Raw genomic sequence first — 25,602 nt, 5'->3', positions numbered from 1 at the left:
ATGTAATATTTCCCTTCATTTCTACATTAAGTAGAGTCATAGGGACCAAAAATTTGACCCATGACAAGCAAGTAGAAAATATCATATCCATACTAGAGATTTCATCCTTCTCTGGATGGACAGAGCAAGAATTCAAGACCAACTTGAAACCATGTATTGTAACAGAGTCTTACATAATGTGTTAGTTACGATCTCCATCTGGCTATTCGATCATTTTCTGACAGTAGATCTGCCAAGCTAGCTGTTCAGCTCACTCTCTTCTATGGAGGGTGAGTGTTGGAAATCCTCTCCTGCATGTGGTTCTGATTTAGGTCTGCAGCAGAGGGATGGCTCTTTTGGCTGTCTGTTCAAAGCCGCCCTCTCTAGTTTGTCTGCATTGTTGAGAGTCACCATCCAGAGGATCAGGTCCTAAATAACTACCTCAGTGATTTTTAAATACACTTGCTACTTCAGATTTGGAGAACTTTCCAGGGGACAAAAAGCCTATTCTGATGCTTCCTTGCTGTGTTGTGCTGGGCTAAGTCCCTTCAGTCACGCCTGACTCTTTTGCAACTTTGTAGACCATAACCCGCCATGCTCCTCTGTCCATGGAATTCTCCAGGCAAGAATACTGAAATGGATTGCCATGCCCTCCTCCAGGGAATCTTCCTGACCCAGAGATCGAACCTGCATCCCTTAGGTCTCCTGCACTGGCAGGTAGGTTCTTTACCACTAAAGCCACCTTGGCAAGTCCTAGGTTTTAAATGTAAAAACTTGGCCTGGCAAACTGCAGTGAATTCAAACTGCTATGAGGTTTTTTCTTCCTTTGAAGAGTAAAGTGATGCCTGTTTTGAGTTTTGTCTTGCTTTGTTTTATATTATAGAAGGCTGCTCTCATGGACAACTTCTGTATTCCTTCTCATTTTATCTAAGTCTGTATTACTCATTGCTCATTGGATACAGTTTTTCTGAAGTCTGGTTCTTTAGCTTTAACTCCCTTGAGAGCCTTGTATTCTACGTCCAATTCATAGACATACACACAGTCCTCAGTAGACCTACAATATATTGGGTTGGCCAAAATGTTCATCTGGGTTTTTCCCTAAGATGAAACAGAAAAACCCAGATGGACTTTCTGGCCAATCCAGTACTAAGATAAAAATTGACATTTACTGGCTTCTCACTGGGTATTGAGTATCACTGTAATTAGATACATTAACTCTATCTTCACCACAATCTTGATTTAGGTATTTCATAGAAAAGGAAATTAAGCCTCAGGAAGATTACAAGTAACTTCCCTAGCTACTAAATGAGGAAGCTAAGATTCAAATTGGGCTTCCCAGGTGGCTCAGTGGTAAAGAATCTGCCTGCCAGTGCAGAAGACATGGGTTTGATCCCTGGGTCGGGAAGATCCCCTGGAGTAAGAAATGGCAGCCTGCTCCAGTATTCTTACCTGGAAAATTCCATGGACAAAAGAGCCTGATGGGCTACAGTCCACAGGGTTGCAAAGAGTGGGACATGACTGAAGTGACTGAGCACAGCATAAGAGTCAAGTTAAGACCCTTCTGTTTCCAGAGCTTCCCTGTATAACTTGAAGCAGACTCTATCTGGCTGGAAACCTCCAATTCTTCAATCAGAGGAGTGTATGTCCTGAAATACAATATGAAGACCCAGAAATTAAAGATCAATAGCTGATCCAGCCCCAATTATTATTATTATTTTTTTACATTTTTAATATCTATTTCTTTAGCTAGCCCTTGGGTTTGTGAATTCATTATTTTTTTTCCACTGTTACAGAAATGCTATTTCTGCTGAAGTGCTGCTGGATTTGAAAATTATTCTCATGACTAAATATTTATCTGCCTCAGATGAGCCTGGTGCAGGGCTATGCTGGCAATGAGTGCTCAATAAAGATTAATGGATGGCCACACACATCCATGTGGGAGTCGTGGGTTGAGGATCTGCTCAGTTCTTCGAAAAAGACAGAAATGATGTGGGAAAGGTGAAAATCACAGACTATCACCAGTCCGGATCATAGGCATTTGACTTTATTATTTAATGGCTCCAAAGGCCCAGGTGCAGAAGGAATGGGAAGATGGAGCCTAGTGTGTTCTTGAGAAATGACTGGGAAGTCCTGTGAAAATGAGATTCTAGGGCCTGCTTCCAAAACTAGTATCGATTATGAGATACAACTTGATTCTCTGATGAGGACTGAAAAAAAGCAAATATTTTTTTTCAATTGACACATTTTCTATTATTATAAACATATAAAGATGATGAGTAATATGCCATATCAGATGGTTTATTCAAACTGTCAGAATAAGGGCTGACGCGTGAATAACTTTCCAGAGAACCTTCTGAAAAATTCAAGCAGTGGTAAGTGGCAGAAATCAGCCATGAGTTCATCTACCACACAGGTGTCCCTGAAAATCTTGAGGCATCACTGACTCGATGGACGTGAGTCTGGGTGAACTCCGGGAGTTGGTGATGGACAGGGAGGCCTGGCATGCTGCGATTCATGGGGTTGCCAAGAGTCGGACACAACTGAGCGACTGAACTGAACTGAATTGAAGTATTGATATATGATTTATAAAGGAAAGGAAAGAGAAGGAGCATTTAAACTTCCTTCATTAAAAAGCAAATGTCCATGTACTGCCCAGGTGTATGCACTCAAGGGAAAGACTAGGGTCAGCCGTGAGAACTCAGAGAAGGTGTACTTCTTATGAAGGATGACATGACAATTGAGCACCAGTCCACATCTCAGCAGAACTTTGAGATATTAAAGCCCTCATTTGCAAAAATCAAGCTCTGCCTTGGCATTAGAGAAAGTAGGAGGAAAGCCTGAATTACTAGGAACAGTACTGCAGGTCTTGGGCTGGGCTAGAATGTATCCATACTACCATGCAGAGGAAAGTGTACCAGCAAACACAGGGTGGATGTCTGTGGGTCCGTCTCACCATCTGCCAAGTGAGCAAGTAGAAAACAGCTTTCCAGGGTCCCTTTCAACTCTTCTGTTTCATCCTTGATAAATTCCTCTATGGGATGAATATTCATCCATGTGTTGGGTTGGCCAAAAAGTTCATTCCGGTCCATAAGGCGTTACAGAAAAACCCACACAAACTTTTTGACCAAACCCCAAATCTTCAGGTTTTTGATGAGAATTTATTTATACAATTCTCCCTTTAAAAAAAAAAAACTTTGCTTTTATTCCCCTACTCTTCTTCACAATGAAGAACTCGGATGACATCTGATAATTTGGTGTATCAGGGAAGAACATATTTCATTAATACATTACCTGCTACTGCTGACACATTTTGTCCCTCGCTTCCCCCCCGACCCCCACAAAGAAAGGTAACTTTGAGAAGCAACCCAGAAGAGATGTTAGGAAAATAGATACTGTTGCCTGGAGAGAACTTTGTGTTTGTTACTTAAACATATGAAAAAATAAGGCAGCTCATGTGAACAAAAACAGTGTGAAATGTATATGTAACTATGTCCAATGTAAAGACAGATGTTTATAAAACCAACCCCTTCAAATAAAAATGAAAGGTTTGAGAAGTGAGAAGGACTGTGTCCCACTAGCAGGAGGAGGGGCCATGTCAGCAGCCAGAAGGCGTGATCCTGGGGAGTAGGGAGACCTGGGCTAGGATGCCCCCCACTGCCCAACATAATGCCTTAATGTTGATTCTCCCAGGACGAGCTGCTGACATTTCTCTTAGAAGAATCAATGAATCTTTGTTTCCTTCTGCCTCCTCATTTGACCTTATTTTGTTCTGAAATAGAGGAGGAGGAGAGAAAGAACTGAACTGGTGGGGTGGGATGGGGATAGGCAAAAAGCAGAGAGGAGAGGATGTCCATCCATGCTGTGGAATCCACAGACCAGATCACAGGCCCCTGATGGGCACCCGGGATGCTGTTGTTTGCTGGTTGTGCAATCTTACTTGTTTCTGCTTCTCATTTCAATTCTCGCCCCGATGTAATAAGTCACCGTCTTCCCAGCCATCATCCCCGTATTGACAAGCAAATGTCACCCGGGTTTGATTGACATCCGCTGTTCCTGAATGCAGAAGTATGATTTACGAATCAATTCTACTTGTTTATGTAAAGTCGTTCTTGTGTGTCTTATGTATTTGTCGGTGGGATAACTTGCCTAATATCTACTGCAGAGGGGCTTTCCATTAATATTATAAATTCAGGTTTGTTCCTTCTCCTGCTCGCCATCACAAATGGGAGCTCTACTTTCTCATATTTTGCCCATTTTCCCCCTCCCCCAAGACACATGCAGGAAAAGTGCTTGACTTGCAGGGCTCTTTCTGTGTCTTAGGAAAAGATCTTGTCCAGTACTTTTGTGAACGCTGCCTGCTCTCTCTCAAGACTTCTGAAGGCATACTGACGAGTGATTATTTCTCATGCATTTACTCTTTAAGTAAATGCAACTTAGGTCCATGGCTGAATCTCCTGAAAGGTTGCTAGAATTGTAAGCCTATAATCAGAGTACCTATCTGTGCTCTCACCATTTGCAGCATTTGTCAAAAGAGTCCCCCCCCCCCCACCTTTTATGTGGTGGGCATGTTCATTTAAAATCCTTGAGAAAGGTCCTTTGGCTTTTCAACACACCTTACTGTTTTTTGGGTAACATCTTATTTCACTTTGGAAGGCTGGTGAGGAAAATCATAAGGTTAAAAAAAAAAATCACATCTACCATCTGGAAAATTCTAAAGGGCCCTCCTTATGTTAAAAGTGGCATTTTGAGAAAGAAAGAAAAAAAAAAAACACCTGAAGCGCCGATTGTGGGTGAGCCATTAGAGAAATACTGTCAACCCAGCCACCCTCCATTCAACCTTCAACTGCACCCTCCAACTGGGGCTGCAGGCAGTGGGGAAATAGAGGACTTAGGTGTGACCCTTGAGTTCTGAAGGCTCCTCCTGTACATCTGTCTCACCTCCCCCCCCACCCCCCAACCCCATATGTCCAGGGAGAGCGCTGCCATCGCCTGAGTTCAGCAAGGGAGTATTCAGGATCTCACTGTTCATCCATGTGCAGAGAAGGGAAAAAAAGAGAGAGAGAGAGAGAGGCCGAGGGGGGGAAAAATCCCACATTGTCAGAGTAATGCCAAACTCTCTTTGAGTGGGATGAGCAGAGCAGATGCCGCAATGAGATGCCAAAGCGGCTCCCCTTCCTCTGCGCCTTGGGTGCCTATAAATTGCTCCGGCGCGCGTTTGTCAGCCTCCTCTTCTCCTGGCAGGTGGTACCCAGGCAGAATTCTGCGTTCAGTCTCTCTCTCGCTCCGCTCCCGGCCGTGAGGCGCTCGTCACTGCTCGCCAGCTCCTCCGATCCAGCCCGGAGCCTCTCCGAGCCGCCACTGGTGCTCAGCACCGCCGCTCCACTCACCCGGGGGGCGCCGGGCCCTAGCCGGTGCGCGGGGTTTTGGGGATGCGCATCTATTAGAGTTCTGGTGGTTGCCGAGGAGGGGGAAAAAAAAAGAAAGAGAAAAGGCAGGAGAAGGGCGATCCCAGCGAGCGAAAGAAGAGAAGGAGGCAGAAAAAGGCAACTTCAGACGGAAAGTTGGTGCGAACTGGCGCAGTCGGCAAAAAAGGAAAAGTCGATCGCAGGCGGAGGCATAAAAGTGTGAGCGGCCCGGGAGAGCGCGAGAGGCGGCGGCTGCTCTGCACTCAGGGCGGCCGCGCCGGCGCCCCGGCAGCCACAGGTGCGAGGGGCTCGCGGGAGGAGAGAGGGCGCCCTGCGCACCCCTCCCCCTGCCCCCACCCCCACCCGCACCCCCAGCTCGGGACTTCAGCTTAAGTCACTTGGCGTCCGAGCTCCCTCCCCAGCCGCAGCCTCAGCTGGGGGGAGAGCCAGAGCCCGCGAGGAGCGGCCGGCGCGCGCCTGCCCAGGGGACTTGGGGTTCGCAGGGGGTTGTTTTCGGCTCTGAGGAGGTCCCCGCCCAACCTTCAAAATTTTGTCCAAAAGCAGACAAGAGGATCGCCCCGCGCTGAGCCGGCTGGTGGGCAGCAGGAGGCGCCTGATTGCAGCCGGGGCGCTGGGGGTGGTGATGGTGCTGCTGCTGGTGATCCTCATCCCGGTGCTGGTGAGCTCGGCCGGCACGTCGGCGCACTACGAGATGCTGGGCACCTGCCGCATGGTCTGCGACCCCTATGGGGGCACCAAGGCGCCCAGCACGGCCGCCACGCCCGACCGCGGCCTCATGCAGTCCCTGCCCACCTTCATCCAGGGCCCCAAAGGCGAGGCCGGCAGGCCGGGGAAGGCGGGCCCGCGGGGGCCGCCGGGTGAGCCCGGGCCGCCGGGCCCCGTGGGCCCCCCGGGCGAGAAGGGCGAGCCCGGCCGCCAAGGCCTGCCGGGCCCGCCGGGGGCGCCGGGCCTGAACGCGGCCGGGGCCATCAGCGCCGCCACTTACAGCACGGTGCCCAAGATTGCCTTCTACGCCGGCCTCAAGCGGCAGCACGAAGGCTACGAGGTGCTCAAGTTCGACGACGTGGTCACCAATCTGGGGAACCACTACGATCCTACCACGGGCAAGTTCACCTGCTCCATCCCGGGTATCTACTTCTTCACCTACCACGTTCTGATGCGAGGAGGGGATGGCACCAGCATGTGGGCTGATCTCTGCAAAAACAACCAGGTGAGAGCAGGCGGAGGGCGGGGAGGGCGCGCGGGAAGGTGCAGGCGAGAGGGAGGAGACCCCGGAAATGGGGGGTGGGAGCCCGCGGAGGATGGGCGCGGCAGCTCCCGCTCCAGGGAGCTGCGAGCGAGGGAGAATGCTGTCCCCACCCTGGGGAGGCGGGGGGTCGTACGCCAAAGAGCGCCCGGAGGCCTGGCGAGGGTGGCTTCCGAAGCCCGGGCACCTGCGCTCCGTGCGCGCGACCCTAAGAAGCGGGAAGCAGGATTCCGTCCCGGGACAATTCGTGCACCTCGGGCAGTCCTGGAGGAGAAAGCGACCCCTCGGCTATGGGATGCTCACCAGCGTGGGGTCACTGTCAGGTTTTGCCAGGAATTGGGAGGGCTGGGGGAGCCAGAAGTGGGCGTGCCAGCGTGACAAACCCGAGGGAGAAAGACCTGGGCCCAAAGGAAAAAATAGAAGGGGTGCGGAGGAGTGAGTCGGAGCGGAGGTCGCACCCGGGGCCAAGGCAGGACCACATCGCCAGGTCCGGATAAACTCACAAGTAGTCAAATTCGAGATGCAAAACTCTGGTTTAGATTTCAGCTGAAGAAGGGGGAGAGGCAATAAGTGCTGCTAACAAAAGGAAAAGTTGAGAATTCTGGGTTTGTGCCATAAAACACGCTCCCAGACACAGAGCCCAAACTCCACTGGCTGGAGCCGGAGGACGCACAGGCGGGTGGGTGGTCAGGAAGCTGGTGGGCCAACCCAACCCCGGGGCGATGAGCCTCCCTGCCAGCGAGCCCCAGGGCGCCTTCGTGAGGGTCTCTCCAACCCAACCTTTCCCTCACAAGCATCGGTGGCCTTGGCCTGGACTGTGAAATAGCCTCAGGTTAGCCCTCGGCCAGACGACTTGCTCCCCTGAGCCAAGTCGTTGCGCGCTGCTCCAAGGGCCACCGGTCTGCGGTGTTAGGCTGGGGCCACTTTCCCGTTGCCTTGAGAAATTCGCGGTCATTGCAAAACCATAGTGTGTCTGATCTCTTAGTCAGGGGAGGAAAATCATATTTGTATCTACTTCAAAGTGTAATCAGACCCTCTGCACACGGTAAATCAGCCGCTGAGGGAGGCCTTGCAGCCTGCAGTCTGGGCTGAGTTCTTGGGTTTAACTTTGCTTCTCAGGTGGCACAGAGTCCCCCCTCCACCCTGCTCCCCATGACCCAGCGAGGGCCAACTATGATGTAACAAGGATTCTCAGGCTTCAGGTCGCTTGTCCCTTGAATTGAGACCTTTCTAGCTATAACCCTGGTTTCTATTAAGCCACATTAAAGCAGAATTTATTCCAAACACACAATTCACAGTGTCAGAATTCTTCCAAAGTGAAACACAAACGCTCTAAATAAATAAGAGAAAGGGCGAAATATCCTGTCCGTTCTCTTTCCTATTACCCCTCACTTCTAAAGGAATTCAGAAGTAAATGGCTTAAGGGACCCTAAGGTCGGATAGAACAAAAAAGAGGAAAAATGGCCACCAGGAGGCACTGACAGGGTTGTTTATTATAGTTATTATGCATGAAAATAATATTAAGATAAATAAAAATTATTCACAGAGCAGTGGCTTCATTATAGGTAAATGGCTAAAAAGGGCATGACTCATTGTACCAAAATAGAGCTATTATGTCACCCTAACAAAATGATTTGTGAACAGCCCCTCAGGAGGCAGTGATGAGGCACCCATTTATTTACAATTTGGCTGCCTTCTGACTCAAAGATTAAGTCTAGCAAATACTGTCAGGCTGAAGAGATTGTTTTTAGAGGTATTAATTCAAATAAAAAAAATGATTCAAGTTGTTTCAGCCAGAGTATAAAAACACACATCTTTAAGTCTCTGGGAATTGCAATTGCATGAAAAGCTGGGGAGCAGTACATTTAAATTAGTTTAAATGCTGACGCTGAGGCCAGATTTAGATTCCAGGAAAACCATGCCATATATGTGTTCCGTGTGCAGTTTGGTTTTTTTGATTATTTCATTGTTTGAAGTGTAGAAGGCTTCTTTGTATCATCCTAGGATATGCATTCTGTGAGGATCAGGGAAAAAAAAAAAAGGCAAAACAGCTGACCTGATAATGTATAATGCTTTTCATTGGCATTGTTAAGCTGCTGCTTCTATAAAAGGTGAGCAACAAGTTATTCAGAAAAACAAATACCGTAGCAAGCAATATATTTTCGAGTTCAGCAAGGACTGTTTTGCAAAATGGTTATTACAATATTAGTGTTAAGAAATTCTATCTCCAGAATAGAGCTATTTTGTAAAGTCTGGTCTGCAGGCATTACAAATGACAAATCTTACAAAATCTTTTTTTAATTAATATTAAAGAAAGAGTTGATCCTTGATTTTCAATTTTACTCTTGTCTGATCACTTCTTAGACAGCAGTTCCCTCTTCTGAGCTGACCTAATTTGTTTTCATAAAACAGAAACTCAAGAGATCCATGTCAGTGTAATGTTCTATGGATTAAGTAGATTTGAGAAGCACAAAAAATTAAACTAAAAAAGCAGTTCACTCTAGGATAGAGGAATGCCTCTGGACCGTAACCATATGAGAACCATTTTATTTATGCTTTGTGTTTGAATGCAGAATCACAGATGGAAACATCAAAGGCCAGTAAATTAACCTGATACACCACTTAACCTTTTGTTTATGATTCCACAGAAGTACAATGAAAATGAAATTATGAGAGCATCAGTAGCAATTAATTAAATTAGCAAATGTTACCATAAATATTGTCTCTAATGATAAACCCTCACTAATAAGATAATGCTAAGGCAACATAACCTATTATATCCTCACAAACAGAGAACTAAAAGGACTATCATTCTCATATTCCCCATGAAACCATCAACCTAAATTTAATCTTACCATGTGTTAAAAGCCCATGACAGTGCATATTAAAGGCAAAAGTTGGACTCAAATAGCTTTAACAGAGACGGGAATTTTTTTTTTTTAAGTTTGTATACTTTTAGCAGGAAACATGAATAAAAAATATAGCTATTTGAATCCAGTCACTATAATACCACTATAATAAGCTACTCTAATTTTCTGGAAAAAAAAATAATAAGCTACTGTAATAAAAAATAAAACTGGCTTAAGATTAGAGCTATAAAATAATTAAAGATCCATTTTTACTCTAAGAATTTATTAGTCATGGCACCAGTACATATGAGATATATTGGAAATAATGGACAGTTTGTGGGCTGGTATTAATTTATTAGCAAGATTCATGAAATGTCAAATTAATTATCTTTTTAGGGGCTGTGAAACATGCACTAAAGATCAGCAGAATCCAAATAGTTAACTTATAAGATGAAAAGATATTAGAGTACATTTAGGTAGAAATGGGTATATGGGGCAAAGAAAAGAATGCATCAACCTCTCAGAGAAAATGCTGAAATCAGTATACATTTTGGAACCTGAAAATAGTCTCCAGGGTGGATACATTGCTTTCCTCAATAGTTTGATGGCTTAAAGGAAGAATTGTTGGAAGTTACTGGGCTGGATACTAGAGCTTGAAATTTCAAGTTCCATTATACCTTTATAGTATGATCAGGTGAGCAGGCATACAAAAATCAGGCAAAGTACACTAGAATATGGCACGTATTTAATTGGGAGAGTATTATGGTACAGTACAGGTTAAAATCTCAGAGAATCACTTTCATTAAAAAGCAATCACACTGGCTTTATCCAACAAAGGAAGTGAAAACTATAAGGGTAACCTTCCAGTCTGTGGGATCACCCTAATGCATTTGCAGATTTTCATGGTAACACCTACTGAATAAAAATGGTAACATTTACATGGGTTTGTGGTTAGACCCCATAATGCAATAGAATAAAAATTGCATTATATATGTGTTTAAGACTGTTATCTCTAAATCAACTGATTTTGATAATCCCAGTTCTCAAATGCCTTCCTGAAGAAAACAGTGTTAAAGCATAATACCTATAGAATTTCATACTAAATACCTAAAGCGCTAAATAAAAATGTGTGGCTGATTATTAGGTGAGAAACCTATTATAGATTGATAATTCATATATTACTAATATGGCTAGCTATTATTTTGTATTTTAATTTTTCTCACTCATTAAAAATCTACACATTAAAAAAAAATCAAGTCCTAAGAATGCTGTCCTCCTTGTAGATTATTTTCTCCTGGGAATGTAATGACTAGATGAAATTAGTGAATCAAAGCATCCAACTCCTATAATCTAATGGATTAATTCCTAAGAAATATTATGACATTAAGTTGTATTTTTATTAATGTTCAAAACAGATCACTTCACTAAAGTGGTGTATACATTTGAATCAGTGCTTCTCAGCATAAAAATATATTGCTTTCACTATATTAGTGTCAATTAGCACAGTGTTAAATGATTCTAAATCTTTAAGCCCTTTTCTCCTTTTGCCATATGATATCCAGAAAGAAATGCTTAAAATACTACTCGAATTACAAGTTCAGCAGTGTCAAAGAGCCTTCTCCTTTTTTAACATTTCAGCATTACTGTGAGAACATACCACATGAAAATTTAATTTGAAAACCTATCATTTAAATTTTGAAAGAAAGGAATGGAAATGCTTGACTTATGTCTCATTTCTCTCATTTTGCCAAGTGATAAAATCCCACATATTGCACCCCAAGTCATGCATTATTACATTGTACAGGTTTACAAAGCCACTAAATCACTCGCTGTGTTATTTGGGGAAATATCATTACAGTGGAATAGAAACAAGCCACAAAGTAGATGTTTTACTGAAATAAATCAAGTACAAGTCTGCCTATTGAAAAATTTTTTTCCAAGGTAGACTCAGAATACAACTAAATGAATATGAAGCCTAATTGGAGTTGAGAATGTGACAGAATGTCCATATTACTTGATATGATGGGGAATTGGACTGTTTGCAAGTGTCTGTCAGCTCTCTAATGAGATCACAGGCTCAATATGAGTGGATTATAAGGAAAGCTCCATCCTCAGAGCAAACCACACATTTAGAATCACCTAAATATAAAAGGGTATTCCATGAGATCATTCATAAATTCTAGAAATTTTAGAGACATCAAATCATGGGAGTGTTGTTACTTCTATAAGTTTTAGATGTACTGAAATTAAATAGTTTAAGTGTACACAAGTAAGTGATAAAAAGGCACAAATAGAAGTAAGAGCTATGAAAACTTTTAAACCAATAATGTTTGATTCAGGTACAGGTTTGAATTAGATTTTGAAAGCCCCAAATCAAAAAGATTTCTTCTTTTTTTCTTTCTGTATAGTAGAGTTAGAGGAGTCAGATTTCTCTGAGTCTGTACATACCATGGATCTCAATTTTCTAATCATCATAGGGACCAACTGAAGTTTGGTTTGAACTTCTGTACTCATAGACAACTGGTTAGAATACTGCTGCTTGGTTTAAATTAAAATGCAGAAAACAATGGCCATTTCAGGAAGTGATTGGGCATAGAGATACAAGGAATTAGAAAAGTCCTGATTTAGGAAGAGAAGAGATTGGCATGCATTGTTTACCACATATAGTTAAAAAAAAAAAAAAAGACTGCTACAATGACCATCAGAAAAGTGCTATTTTCTGTTTTCCAATAGCATAGTTGAAACCGTTGCAAAGATATCCTCATAAAGCCCCAAGGCCAAGGTGGACTTGGCTGTGCTAAATTCAGGGCCCTGACGGCCAGTCTATTTATGGTGCTGTGTGAATGGCAAAAAAAAAGAAAAGAAAATCTCTTTTGCAGATTCTAATTCTTGTCTGTTTCACACAGGTGCGCGCCAGCGCAATTGCCCAAGATGCGGATCAGAATTACGACTATGCGAGTAACAGTGTGGTTCTTCATCTGGAGCCAGGAGATGAAGTCTACATCAAGTTAGATGGCGGGAAAGCCCACGGAGGCAACAACAACAAATACAGCACATTTTCTGGATTTATTATCTATGCTGACTGATTGTGCAAAAACTGAGCTTCTTGCTCTGAGTTCAGACCTTGGATTCATGTGGCTAACGTCAGTGAACCGAGGACCCCGGGGGATGCCGGATGCGGGGCACCTCAGCTGTGTATATGATGTGGGGGATTCAAATGCTACCTGACTCACATCTGTGTACTCAGAACATGATGTAAAAAAATATATTAAAATCAAGATAAGCAGATGTGTGATCCACTACCGCCAAAGCAAATACTCCTTATTGTTAGTGTCCATGTGAATGAAGTCCTATATATAGATCACAAATTTTTATAGAAAAATCTAAGACACTGAATTATTTCTTCGATATATATGATACTTTGGTGTACTGTGATCTCGCTGCTTTTATCCATATGTCAGCTTTGGTTCCTGTGAGTTTATCTGCTAATTATGAAACTCGGGGTCCATTTACAGTGTGGGGAAGAATGACTTTTACCCTGCAGGAGAGGGTCTCATTGACACAATGCTGCTTTGTCCCCAAAGAAATCGTTTGCCTTGTATTCTTGTTAACTTTAGCTTAGACCTGGGAATGATTCAACTTCAAGCCTTAACCTGGAATTTTCTGGATTTGAGGGAATTCCCAAGCCTAGGGTCATTTTCCACATTTCCTTTGACTTAGGAATCTTCTTTTCTTTTGGGGTGATAGTCCTTAAAAATAGAGATTGAACTTGTATCATAGGATTACCCTCTAAGTGTGTAAACGTGTAATTATGTATGGTATTTAGAAAAATCCCCTGTGTCCGGTTTGTCTATAGAATGTGTTTAGGTTTACTTGGACAAGTCAGAGCAATTTATTCTTTGGTGTTAAATCAGACAGAGGCTTTTGCCTTCTTTGAAACAAAAGATTATTCATAACCCAATGCACATAAGTTTAATTTGCACTGCTGCATGCGTCACCGAGGGGACACTAAATAAGGCCTTCAGATGGTTACAACAGGTCATGGCTTGAGGTTATTTCAAAACAAACCATTTCACATATAACCTATATGACAACAAAGTGTATATATTTTATACAAATACCTGCTACATATATATATGTGTATGTATATATATATGTTAGATGAAATATAATATATATATATGGCTTCAGACCATAGGTACAGTGGCTGTATAGACCCAAAAATTTAATTTAAAAATATGTACATGTAGGCACAAACACAAACGTGCATAAATTACTTGACTTATTTTGGATTGAAATATATTTTGGAAGACAAAAATATATGGAGTAGCAAAATCATTCAGATGACTTCTAAGAGTGATCCAGAAAATTAAATTTTATCAGGTTAAAATGCCCCAGAAATCACATGTCTGTAAATTAAGCCTATGGCTTCTTTATTACCATATGCCAATGAATACGTTGACTGCATTCTGTGACTGTTACCGTGAGGACTGCAGAGATGAAGTAGCTGTCCTTTGCAATGTTTATGAATCATATGCATTTGAATGATCAATTTTTTTCTTTTTTCTCAGGTGGCCTGAAGCTGACAGTAAGGTAGATTTTGAGAGTAGTGCAAATCCTTCCTCTCTGTGTAAAATACACTGCCAAAAGCCATCTCTCTATTCTAAGAAAAAGATTTGAAATGCATGTTGATATACCCTAACTATCAGACTACTTCCACTATTACAATGAAAAATCTGTTCCACTCTCAGTTGCCTTTGAAGACTCTTTGACAACTAGATTTCAAAAACAGAGACTGCAAAATCTGTCTCTCTTACTGGTGAAGGGCATTTGCATTTTTTCATTTAAAGGAATTAGTTTGTTCTCCTGGCTCCTTCCTCTTGGGTGCTTTCTGTTCTAATACACAGAAAGCTTGATCATCCTTGATCCACAGAAATATCTTTTATTTCATGAACCTCAACTTTCTGAATGAGTTACGCCTGGTGTTCCCATCTGAAGGTGCTGTTTGCTTGGTTTAAATGCCTTGGTCTGAGTAACTCTCATGATTTACATGATTAGCAACACTTAGCCCCTTTATCAACACTAATGACTAACTCTATTTGGCCTTTCTAATATGTAAGATAAATTATAAAGGAGTTGCAGTGGATTTTATTTCCATTTAACAATATGTATTTATCGAAGAGGAATTAGCAGTAAGGGTTTGGAGACTTTTCTTTTTTAGGTAGCAAATAGTATAATGAAGGATTCAACCAAAAGATTAGTTTATAAACAGCGGTATACATCAAATAAAAGAGTTTCAAAAAATGTTTTATTTACACTAAACATCAGGTCTGGGTACCTTTTAAAAATTTGGCTCTAGAATCAGACTGTCATTTCTAATAGATCTGACCTTTTCTTGAGATAAATAAGCATTATTTTCTGTTCAGGCCCAAGGAAAGACAAATGAAAGGTAAAGAAAATAAAGGGAATATATATATAAGGCAAACATTTCTCTTTTTTTGCATTCTATATTATTAATTAATTAAATTGTGGCCTTTGTTATAAATGTAATGATTCATTAAACTATATTATGTAATATATTTTGACTTTTATGATTGAATTTTTATAATAGAATACTATGCTGTGTGTTCATATCCCCTTATATAAATTTTTCAAATCACAAGAAAATATAGGAAAACTGGATACCAGAAAGGCACAGGCAACAAAACTGATTTATTTTAAGTATATGAAGATAGGTGAACAGATATAATTAACCTTCCACAATATTTTTACTGTTGTGAATTGGTTATTGTATTACAGTATCCTTAAAATAAATGTCTCAAAATTTAGCTTCCTTTGCTGCAGAAGCTATTTTAAAGTGGGATATTATTCATTAAGCATTAATTAAAGAACAGCAGGATAATTAGTAGAATCATCAATATTACAAGAAACATTAGATTGCTCCAGACGGGGGTAATTTAACTAAAAACAGTTTAAATTTTCTCAAGGAGTGCTGCTGATGGATTAAGAAAACAAAACAAAAGGAAGCAAAACTCTACTCAGGGGATCTAAACTGTAAATCATCATTTGGAAATGGCTACTTTTGTATTTATTTTGTGAAGGAAAAACAATAGGGCTTAATTAGGCTCGGCAACTCCCAAAGGTACAGATGGAATAGCCAGTTTCTGAGAAGGCAAAAGTCTCCTGCTTCTCATAAAAAGGAAATATTCTGTCATTAGTCCTCTGTGGATCTGATTAATATCTCACAGTGGGTTTGAAATCACTCTCTGTTCCCTGGCAAGCTTTACACTCAAGGTGTGAATTCGTAGCAACCATCCTATTTGAAAGTTAGCCATTGCTTGGGGTTCTTGATCAGTATCTTATCAATTGCGCCCTCAGTTATGCCCCTCAGCAGCATTTTGGGAACGATGTTGGTGAGGATATGGGAATAGCCGTGACCTCCATACTTCGTCAGCCGATTCTTCGTGTGTATGTCATGTGCCATCAGGATTCGATCCTCGTAGCCCTCATCCACCAGAAGTCGCACCCTGTGCAAAAATGGCAATTCATTATATGGCACTGGTTTCACGTTTACGACATTCAGAATGCTTTAAACTTTTTCCTACTCATAAACCTATTGTGTGGTCGTAAAGATACCATCTTCCATTGCGAAGACACCCTTAATAAATATTGCGCGGTGATGCTAAAGATATCCTGTCGTACTAGGAAGAGGATTTTTATTCCATGCACACAGAAATTCCTAGCCTGTGATATTTACGATGATGCCTGGCAAGCCTGCATTAAAGATAGCTTCTAATCAGATGTGCCAGTTTGAATAAATGGCCACTTTAGCATTTCATGAAATAACTGTATCCTGAATTTGTATCCAGTTCTCCATTCTAAAATACCTCACTTAGTGAACCCATTCTTCAGATCTCAGTCTCTCTGTCTCTCCTATTTTTGTTTTCTAGCAAGTAAAATCAATGACTATTTGGGATCAAAATAGCAAAACGATAGGAATCTTCGTACAACTAAAATGTTCTGAAACGAAAATTGTTTGGTTTTAAAATGAAGGGCATGTGATGCAGTAGACGTCTTTAAAAATATTTATTTATTTTATTTAATTGTAGCATGTAGGATCTTTAGTTGTGACATGGGGGATCTAGTTTCCTGACCAGGGATCAAACCTGGGCCTCCTGCGTTGGGAGCACAGAGCCTTAGCCACTGGACCAGGGAAATCCTTTGGTTGTCATTTTTCTAAATTAATTTTATTGAAGTAGAGTTGATTTACAATTTGGTTACAGTTTGTGTTCATTTCTGCTGTATAGCAAAATGACTCCATTATAAATATATGTTCTTTTTCACATTCTTTTCTATGATGGTTTATCACAGGATATTGAGTATTGTTCCCTGTGTTACACAGCAGACCTTGTTTATCCATCCTGTTTCTAGAAGTTTGCATATCTGCTAATCCCAAACTGCCGGTCCTCCCCGGCCCCCACTCCCCTCCTTTGGCAACCTTAAGTCTGTTCTCTATGTCTGGAGTCTGTTTCTGTTTTGTAACTATAGTTCATTCGTGTCATATTTTAGATCAATCATCATTTTTAAAAGGTCAGTTTCAGTCCCTCTGCGTTAGTCCTTTTGAAGCTGATGGGTCTTTTGACTTAGTAGTAGTGTGGGAGCGTTGGATTAAATTGACCAGTAAAAATTTACTCTGTCTTCCTTCTATGTCGATGAGATTGCTATAAATAATGAACTGTTCCTTTAAATTTATAGTCAGTGAACTATGCAGAACAGCTTTCTGCCTATTGTCTAAACATCTAATCCTGTTAGCTTTGTTAAGTGCTGTAATCCGTAGTGTGAGTCAGTCCCCTTGTGACAGCCACCATCTGTGGATGTCTGGACGCTGGGCAGTGTCTGCGGTGACTTCCATGGATCTCTGAGGGCAGGACATGCAGCTTGGAGACCCTGGCTGTTCTCTGACCTTTTCTATATTATCTTGTTGGTCCCTAAATTCCCCAGTGGATCTAGATAGATGGGCAGCAGTTTCCTCCAAGGGCTAATTATTTGAAAGGTATCCTTTTTGCTTCAATAGTGCTTCTTGGCATTCTAGTGCATGAGTCATATGTAATAAATGCTACCGTAAGCAAAGAGCTTCCCTGGTGGCTCAGTGGTAAAGAATCTGCCTGCTAGTACAGGAGATGGGGGTTTGATCCCTGGTCTCAGAAGATCCCCTGGAGAAGGAGATAGCAACCCACTTTAGTATTATTGCTTGGAAAATCCCATGGCTCCATGCCAGGAGCCTGGCAGGCTAGAGTCCATTGGGTCTCAAGAGTCAGACATGACTTAACAACTAAACAACAACAATAGTAAGCAAAATGTGGGTCGCCACAACACACTTGAACACAAAGCTTTGCCTTCTGAGAATGTGCATTTTATTTTATTCTTATGAATTTTTATTGGAGTATAGTAGCTTTACAGTGCTGTGTTAGTTTCTGCTGTTCAGCAGTGAATCAGCCACATGTATACATATATCCCCTCTTTTCTGGATTTCCTTCCCATTGAGGTCACCACAGAGCTTTCAGTGTGGTTCCCTGAGCTATACTGTAGGTTCTCATTAGTTACCTATTCTATAGGAGAACATACATTTTAAAACAAATTACACTTAAAGGGATGCTATAAAAGAGCCAACCTGGCTGTTTCGTCCAGAAATCTTCAGTCCTACCACATGCACCCCAAGTGTGTCCTAAAAACACTTGGAGGGTTATCTGTGCCGCCATCATTATTTGCTTCTTTATTTTTTATTGAAGGATAGTTGATGTACGATGCTATGTAAGTTACAGGCATACACTACAGTGATTCACAAGTTTTAAAGTTTATACTATGTGTACAGTTACTATACAATATTGACTATATTCCCTACATTGTACAATATATCCTTGTAGCTTATTTTATAGTTAATATTTGTACCTCTTAATCCCCCACCTCTGTATTCCATGGACCCTCACCTCTCCCAATATAGGGGAGGTCTTTAAAATTTGTATAATGTCCAAAAGTTCTGATCTAAAGTTGCTTTTGGGACAGCCTCTCTTTAAGGGAATTATCTAAGACAGCTATATCATGATTTATGAAAAAGAGAAATATTTCACAGATGCATGCATAATGCTGAAACTTACGGTGACAAACCCTGATCCACAATTAAAAAGGAATTTCCCATTACAGGAAATTTTAAGGTATACTTTCCCCCATGTATTTTCTGAGCGTTTCTCAACATTTTTGTCTCTTTTCCTTGTCTGTGAAAAAATGATATCTTATTACTACAGAGGCATACTATATAGATAAACAGATACCTGTAAGAGACCTGAGTCATATCCTGGAACACAAAGTTACTAAATTTCGCAGTAGCAAGGAAAGATACTCATTTGAAAATGGGAACCGTTAGAACTCAGTAAGTCAAGAAACCGAAGACTAGTTATCTCATGAGAAAGAGAATGTTCTGGTTCTAGAAACATAATTTTATCTTGACTATCAAGAAAGCTGCCTGGTTGCTCCTAAAATAAGGGATCATCTCACATGCTGTGCCATTGTGTAGAACAGTAGTTAGAGGCTGCCAGAAGGAAGGAACCACTACAGATGAGAAGACAAAAAATCATAGTAATTATAGAAATACAAATGAGTTAATGTTTTGCAAACAAATATTAGAGAGAGACTACAAAGTGTGAAAAGGCAGCGATATAATAAGATTTGAGAAATGGAGCAGAAGATTGAAAACAGGTGTTAGACACAGAATTTCTGGTGCTGAAAACCAGAGGTAGGCAGGAGCATGCTTCTCTGTTCACTGCAAAGCTTTATGATTCCTGAAGCTCGAAGGACTGCTGATGAGTGATGAAAACCAAGCACCTGAGACCTGGGGACAAGGGAATAAACCAGGGCGTACACAACCCCAAAGGTCATTTAACAATCACCATGAGCTGTACTGGAGTCCAGTGACTCAATGCATGACTTTTTAAAAAATTAATTTCTGGTGGTGTAGAATTGCTTTACAACATATTAATTTCTACTGTACAGCAAAGCAAATCAGCCATACCTGTACATTTATCCCCTCTTTTTTGGACTTCCTTCCCATTTAGGTCACCACAGAGCACTGGGTAGAGTTCCATGTGCTACACAGTAAGATCTCATTATTTATCTATTTTATGCATAGTAGTGTATGTACGTCAATCCCAATCTCCCACTTCATGCCATCCTCCCTTCCCCCCTTGGAATTCATACATTTGTTCTCTACATCTGTGTCTCTATTTCTGCTTTACAAATAAGATTATCTATACCATTTTTCTGGATTTCACATGTATGCGTTAATACATGATGTTTGTTTTTCTGACTTACTTCATTCTGTTTGACTTATAATTTACAAAAGATTAAAGATATGTACATATACAGACACATAGATATACACAAACACAGATGTGTATATATACATAAAATTTTTATGTAGTTCCATACATCTAGAATGTTTCCATTTGGCACAATGAAAGCTCATATCTCCATCGATCTCCCTCTTTTACTGAAAGTCTAGGAGCCTTATGCAAAGCATAGGGGTAGAACAGATACACCTCGCTGCCACAAGGGGGCTTAGAGAAAGGAAGCCAACCCTGGGAGCAAGCTTCCTATTTCCAAGATGAATTGTAAAATATGTGTTTAGGGCATTCATGAGGAAGTCATGATTTTGAGATCATGAAAGATGAGAAAGATCTACCGCACAGGCTTATCTTAAATTCCAGAGAATATTCACGTCTGAGTATGGTTCAAGCTAGTACGGTTTGCCAATACTGAATAGTACTTCTGGGCAAGTAAATTTAAATTATAAAACAAACAAACAATAAATCTGTTAATCAAAGAATTGGTTTGAGTAGTTGAAAAAAAAAGACCTAGTGATACTAGTCAGGGCATTCAAGGCAGTTTAAAGATGTAGAGTGAGTGTCTCATGTTTTTGTAACTACTGTGACATTGCTCAACTATCTTTCTCTAATGATATTAAACTGGAAGGTATTTTAATTAATGAGCTCATCAAGGAGGTATGTCAGTTCACGGGACAGCAGAAGACACACAAGTAAAGATCGACTGCCCAAGGGAAAGACCCTAAAGCTGCTGGACCTTCCCCATACCCCAGTGTATATGTACATGTGGTCATAGTAGTTCATGTGCTGCTCAAGCCTCACATTTTCTGACATCACTTCTTTACTCCAATTTGGCTTACTAAATTCCAACGAGTTTTCTACACTCAAAACGCTCTTCTGCTTTTGTCACCATGGAGAACTACTTCTCTGCTCAACCTTCTGTTTTCCACCCTGAGCACGAGTTGCATCTTTCTACTTTTTTGCTCACCCTCTTCCATGTTCTGTATTCACTCACTTCATTAAAGCATCCAGGGATTTACCCCTGCTATGTTACTGCTAGATATCTCTCCATCTCTCTCTCTATACTTTCTTCCCTCCAGCTTGGACCTCATGACCCTCATCTCAACCCTGCCCTTGTCCCCTTTGGATATCAAGCACATGCTTCAGACAGAATCCCAGCCTTCTCTCTGTTTACATCTATTACTTCTACTCACAAAACATTTTTTTAGGAAAATAACCACCAAATTATGCAGCTTGGTGCTAATAGACAGTCATGCAGTAATGATCTCTGGCCTCCACTGGGTCTTCCATACAACATGTCCTGAGCCAGTATCTCTCTGTCACTCCCCATCCACTCCCAGCCTTCATCCTCCTATACAGGGTCTTGCCCTGAATCTATTCCTTCCTTCACAGGAGATGACCATGTCTCTTTCACAGGCGCTTTCGAGATCAAATGGGACCATCTGTCCTCAGTGTTCTGTCCCTTTCACCAAGACATTGATCTGCACTCACTCCATTACCTGCCTCACCTCCTCTCATTTCTATGGAAATAGCATACCTCCTTTTCTAAAAATATTGGTTTATTTTTAATTGAAGGATAATTGCTTTACAATGTTGTGTTGGTTTCTGCCATACATCAACATGAATCAGCCTGTGGCTGATTTAACCAACCTTCTATTTGCTGCCCAAATTCCATCTGTTTGTCTCCTCAGGAGTCTTGCTCTATATCTCTTATCTGTCCAGATTTTTTTAAGTCAACACTGACTGATCACTTCCATAGTATACCCCAGGTGAAGGTGAAGTCGCTCAGTTGTCTCCGACTCTTTGCAACCCTACCAACTGTAGCCTACCAGGCTCTTCCATCCATGGGATTTTCCAGGCAAGAGTACTGGAGTGGGTTGCCATTTCCTTCTCCAGAGGATCTTCCCGACCCAAGGATCAAACCCAGGTCTCCCGCATTGTAGGCAGATGCTTTACCGTCTGAGCCAGACACTCAGCTAAAAACTGCATGCTTTATTTCATATAAATTCTATAACAACCCTATAGAATAAGCACCAAGTCTCTGGATTCATTCTCTCGGTCTCCTAACAAACCCTTTCTTTGCCCTATCTGGTCTTTTTTTTTTTTTTCATATTTATTTACTTATCTATTTGACTGTGCCAGGTCTTAGTTGTCTCATGCAAATTCTTAGTTGCAACATGTGGATCTAGTTCTCCGACCAGGAATTGAACTGGGCCCCCTGCATTGACAGCATGCAGTCTTAGACGCTGGACCACTAGGGAATCCCCTGTCTGGTCTTCTAGCTCAAGCTGTACAACCCTGCTTCACCTTACTACCAAGTTTCTTCAAGAGTAGCCTCCATATTCTCTGTCCTCTTGCTCACCTTCTAGTCTTTCCTCAAGCCTTTTCTGCCAAGGCTGCACTTACTGACTGTGAAATGAAAATTTCCTGATGGTGAAATCCAATGGATACCTTTCCCTCTTTATCTCTCTTGGTATCTGCCACTTAGTACAAGGGTTCAAGTCCTTCTGCTTTAAGTATCCTTCTCCACCAACTTCCATAACAATGCTGACTTCCCTGATATTTCCCGGATATTCTTAATGCTTTGAATATTTCTCAACCTGTCCTTGAGGGACTGTTTCTGAGTTCATCCCTTAAATGTGGGTGGTCACCAGGGTTCTATCCTCATTTGCTTCTTGGAGTGATCGCATTCATTCCTACGCTACTGACTGTCACATGCAAACCAACAGTGTCTAGCTGCATGTCCAAGTCTCTGTCCTGAGCTTCACACCCTTTTCCCATGGCCTCATGGAGTAGCAACACTATATTCCCAAACTAAAGTCATCCTGCCGATCCCAAATCTATTTCACCTCCCAGGTTCCCTAACTTGGTGCATTCATTCTTCATATCACCAGGTAACCAAGGCAAACCAGGTTACCATCTAGTCTTGACTCTCAAAAATTTCCACTTGCATGCAGAGAATGACTTGTATAATTATTTGTTTTCCCTCACAAATATTGAACAATTTTGAGAGGTTGGACTTTATATAATGTTTGACCTTATAGCCTTTCAGTTGCAATTACCTCTTTAGTGAATTTTTTTTTTTTTTTGGATTTGTAGAAGGTTTTATTTAGTCTGAAAGCAGGTTTTTTCCATAACCAATTAGGTCCCCACATTTAATGAAAAGCATGTTTCATCTCTAATAAATACCTGAACAGACTTGGCTCATTGTCACAAACAAATTCCATCAACTCTTAATCGAGTATCCTGGTTCTGTAGGAATTTTATTATTTATTTATTTATTTATTTTTTAAATTTAAATTTATTTATTTTAATTGGAGGCTAATTACTTTACAATATTGTATTGGTTTTGCCATATGGTGAATATTTTTAATAAACATTTCAAAAATTCATTGCAGGAGGTTAGGACTTTGGTGTGATCAACCTGAGAAAGAAACAGCTTACTTCATTAAGAATAAAAACAGGGAAATGTCTTTTGTTCTTTAACTGTCAGAGCAGAGATTGAGTATTATCTGTGTTTCTTATCAGCTGCCCATCTGCACTGAACTTCTAAGGCTCTGCTAAGCTTTTACCTACTTAGCTTGACTCATTTTCTCCTTGAAATAATATATAGAGATTTGCCTTCCTGAAACAGCATTGATATATTTTCCCTTGCAAGTCTCTGGTTCCGCCTGCTTATTGTTTCCTGAATCTTTACTAATTCCTACCCAGATATGAAAGTCCGGAAGAAATGGTAAAAGGAAATGCTGTGAGAGATTTCATCATATTTACCTTTTAATTCTTTTATTATCATTGGGCATGTCAATATCTGGGTTGAACTGATAATGAAAAAGTTCAGTACCAAAGAGATCATATTCCAAGTAACAGCCAAGCTGAGCAAACTCCAGTAGTTCCTTCTTATCCAGGATAGTCCTAGAGACAAGAAGACAGACGTATTGTTACTATCAAGACCATGTTTTCCACACATACAGATTAAAAGTGTTACGCACACTATGTACTGGAATATAGTTGAAATCAAGTAAAAGAATTTTGGAGTTGGCTTTTAGGATGTAACTATAAAATATTAAGTTCAATTGTTACTAGAAATTAGGAAAAGTGAAGTAAAAATGCTAGTTACTCAGTTGTGTTCAACCCTTTGCCACCCGATGGAATGTGACCACCAGGCTCCTCTGTCGATGAAATTCTCCAGGCAAGAATGCTGGAGTGAGTTGCCATTCCCTTCTCCAGGGGATCTTCCTGACCCAGGGATTGAATATAGGTCTCCTGCATTGCAGGCAGTTTTCTTTTTTTTCCCCCCACTGTCTGAGCCACCAGGAAAGCTCAGAAATTAGGGAACATTCTCATCCAAAAGGGAGTTTTCTCATCTCAAGGACTTCAAAACTATAGACATTTTAATTATGCTGCCATCTCAAAAACAATGTTGTAATTCTTTTCCAGAATTGTCTTCAGGGTAGGCTCTATATTCTTTTGAAAATCCTTAGTGGGACCGATATGAACTATACTACTACTACTACTAAGTCGCTTCAGTCGTGTCCGACTCTGTGTGACCCCATGGACTGCAGCCTACCAGGCTTCTCCGTCCATGGGATTCTCCAGGCAAGAACACTGGAGTGGGTTGCCATTTCCTTCTCCAATGCATGAAAGTGGAAAGTGAAAGTGAAGTCGCTCAGTCGTGTCCGACTCTTAGCGACCCCATGGACTGCAGCCTACCAGGCTCCTCCGTCCACGGGATTTTCCAGGCAGGAGTACTGGAGTGGGGTGCCATTGCCTTCTCCCGATATGAACTATGGAAACTATCAAGAAGGAAATTTGGCCAGGACTGGAGAATTAGGTGAGTAATACTGATCTGGATAAAACATGAAGCCAAGGTAAGGCAACAGGGTGATTTTCTTGTGACAATCATAAAGTGGTTCTAAAATTAATCCCAAAGCCTATGTGAATATCAGTGCAATTTTTTAAAAGGGGAAATGCTCCTATAGATATTTATGTTCTGGTGTGTTTATTTTTTAAATAGAATTTATTATTTTATGCTAATTTTATGGGTATCTTCTCACTTCAGTAGAGATCATAGCAAAAATATCACTCTTTGTAAGACTATGTAAATGAATGGAAAAGGAGAAAAATATAGGATAAGTGCAGGCTTCAGACAGAAAAGTCAAGTCTGGAACAAGAGTAGATTATCTCAAGAAATTTAAACTCTAACAGATAAAAAGGATACATAAAGTTAACCCCTGGAATGCAACAGTAGGAAGTCAAGGGATACCTGGAGTAACAGGCAAATTTGGCCTTGCAGTACAAAATTAAGCAGGGCAAAGGCTAATAGAGTTTTGCCAAGAGAATGCACTGGTCATAGCAAACACCCTCTTCCAACAACACAAGAGAAGACTCTACACATGGACATCACCAGATGGTCAATACTGAAATCAGATTGATTATATTCTTTATGGCCAAGGAAAGAGGAGCTCTATACAGTCAGCAAAAACAAGACCAGGAGCTGATTGTGGCCCAAATCATGAACTCCTTATTGACAAATTCAGACTTAAATTGAAGAAAGAAAAGGAAAACCACTAGACCATTCAGGTATGACCTTAGAAAGTCCCTTATGATTATACAGTGGAAGTGACAAACAGATTGAAGAGATTAGATCTGATAGACAGAGCGCCCGAAGAACTGTGGACAGAAAACTTCATGACATTGCATAGGAG

The 25,602-nt window shown here is 41.2% G+C and overlaps 2 protein-coding genes across 6 annotated transcripts in view; one reads left to right on the top strand and one right to left on the bottom strand.

The window, feature by feature from the left end:
- Positions 1-6,027: 6,027 nt before the first annotated feature.
- C1QL3 (complement C1q like 3) lies at positions 6,028-12,959 on the top strand. Its single transcript, XM_055543901.1, has 2 exons — positions 6,028-6,615; positions 12,407-12,959. Exons 1-2 carry the CDS (start codon positions 6,028-6,030, stop codon positions 12,584-12,586), a joined length of 768 nt encoding a protein of 255 aa, XP_055399876.1. The 3' UTR covers positions 12,587-12,959.
- A 1,526-nt stretch (positions 12,960-14,485) lies between these two features.
- PTER (phosphotriesterase related) overlaps positions 14,486-25,602 on the bottom strand; it is a 74,459-nt gene continuing 63,342 nt past the window's right edge. For 4 of the 5 annotated variants that reach the window (XM_055543898.1, XM_055543896.1, XM_055543899.1 and 1 more), the window contains 2 exons: positions 23,669-23,809; positions 14,486-16,027 (listed from right to left, as the gene is read on the bottom strand). In XM_055543898.1, the coding sequence (XP_055399873.1) occupies positions 15,817-16,027; positions 23,669-23,809 (352 nt within the window). In that variant the 3' untranslated portion in view covers positions 14,486-15,816. The remainder of the gene's footprint in view (positions 16,028-23,668; positions 23,810-25,602) is intronic. The other variant, XM_055543900.1, reaches the window with a different exon arrangement.

The sequence above is a fragment of the Bubalus kerabau genome, chromosome 13 (genome assembly GCF_029407905.1).
Source record: "Bubalus kerabau isolate K-KA32 ecotype Philippines breed swamp buffalo chromosome 13, PCC_UOA_SB_1v2, whole genome shotgun sequence".
In the NCBI taxonomy this organism is placed as follows: Eukaryota; Metazoa; Chordata; class Mammalia; order Artiodactyla; family Bovidae; genus Bubalus; species Bubalus kerabau.
This window is presented reverse-complemented; position numbering and strand designations above follow the sequence as displayed.

Excerpts from the sequence above, each read along its gene's own strand:
- C1QL3 (XM_055543901.1), top strand. The coding sequence starts at position 6,028 with ATGGTGCTGCTGCTGGTGATCCTCATCCCGGTGCTGGTGAGCTCGGCC. Across the intron at positions 6,616-12,406 it reads ATCTCTGCAAAAACAACCAG|GTGCGCGCCAGCGCAATTGC; the intron begins GTGAGAGCAGGC and ends TGTTTCACACAG.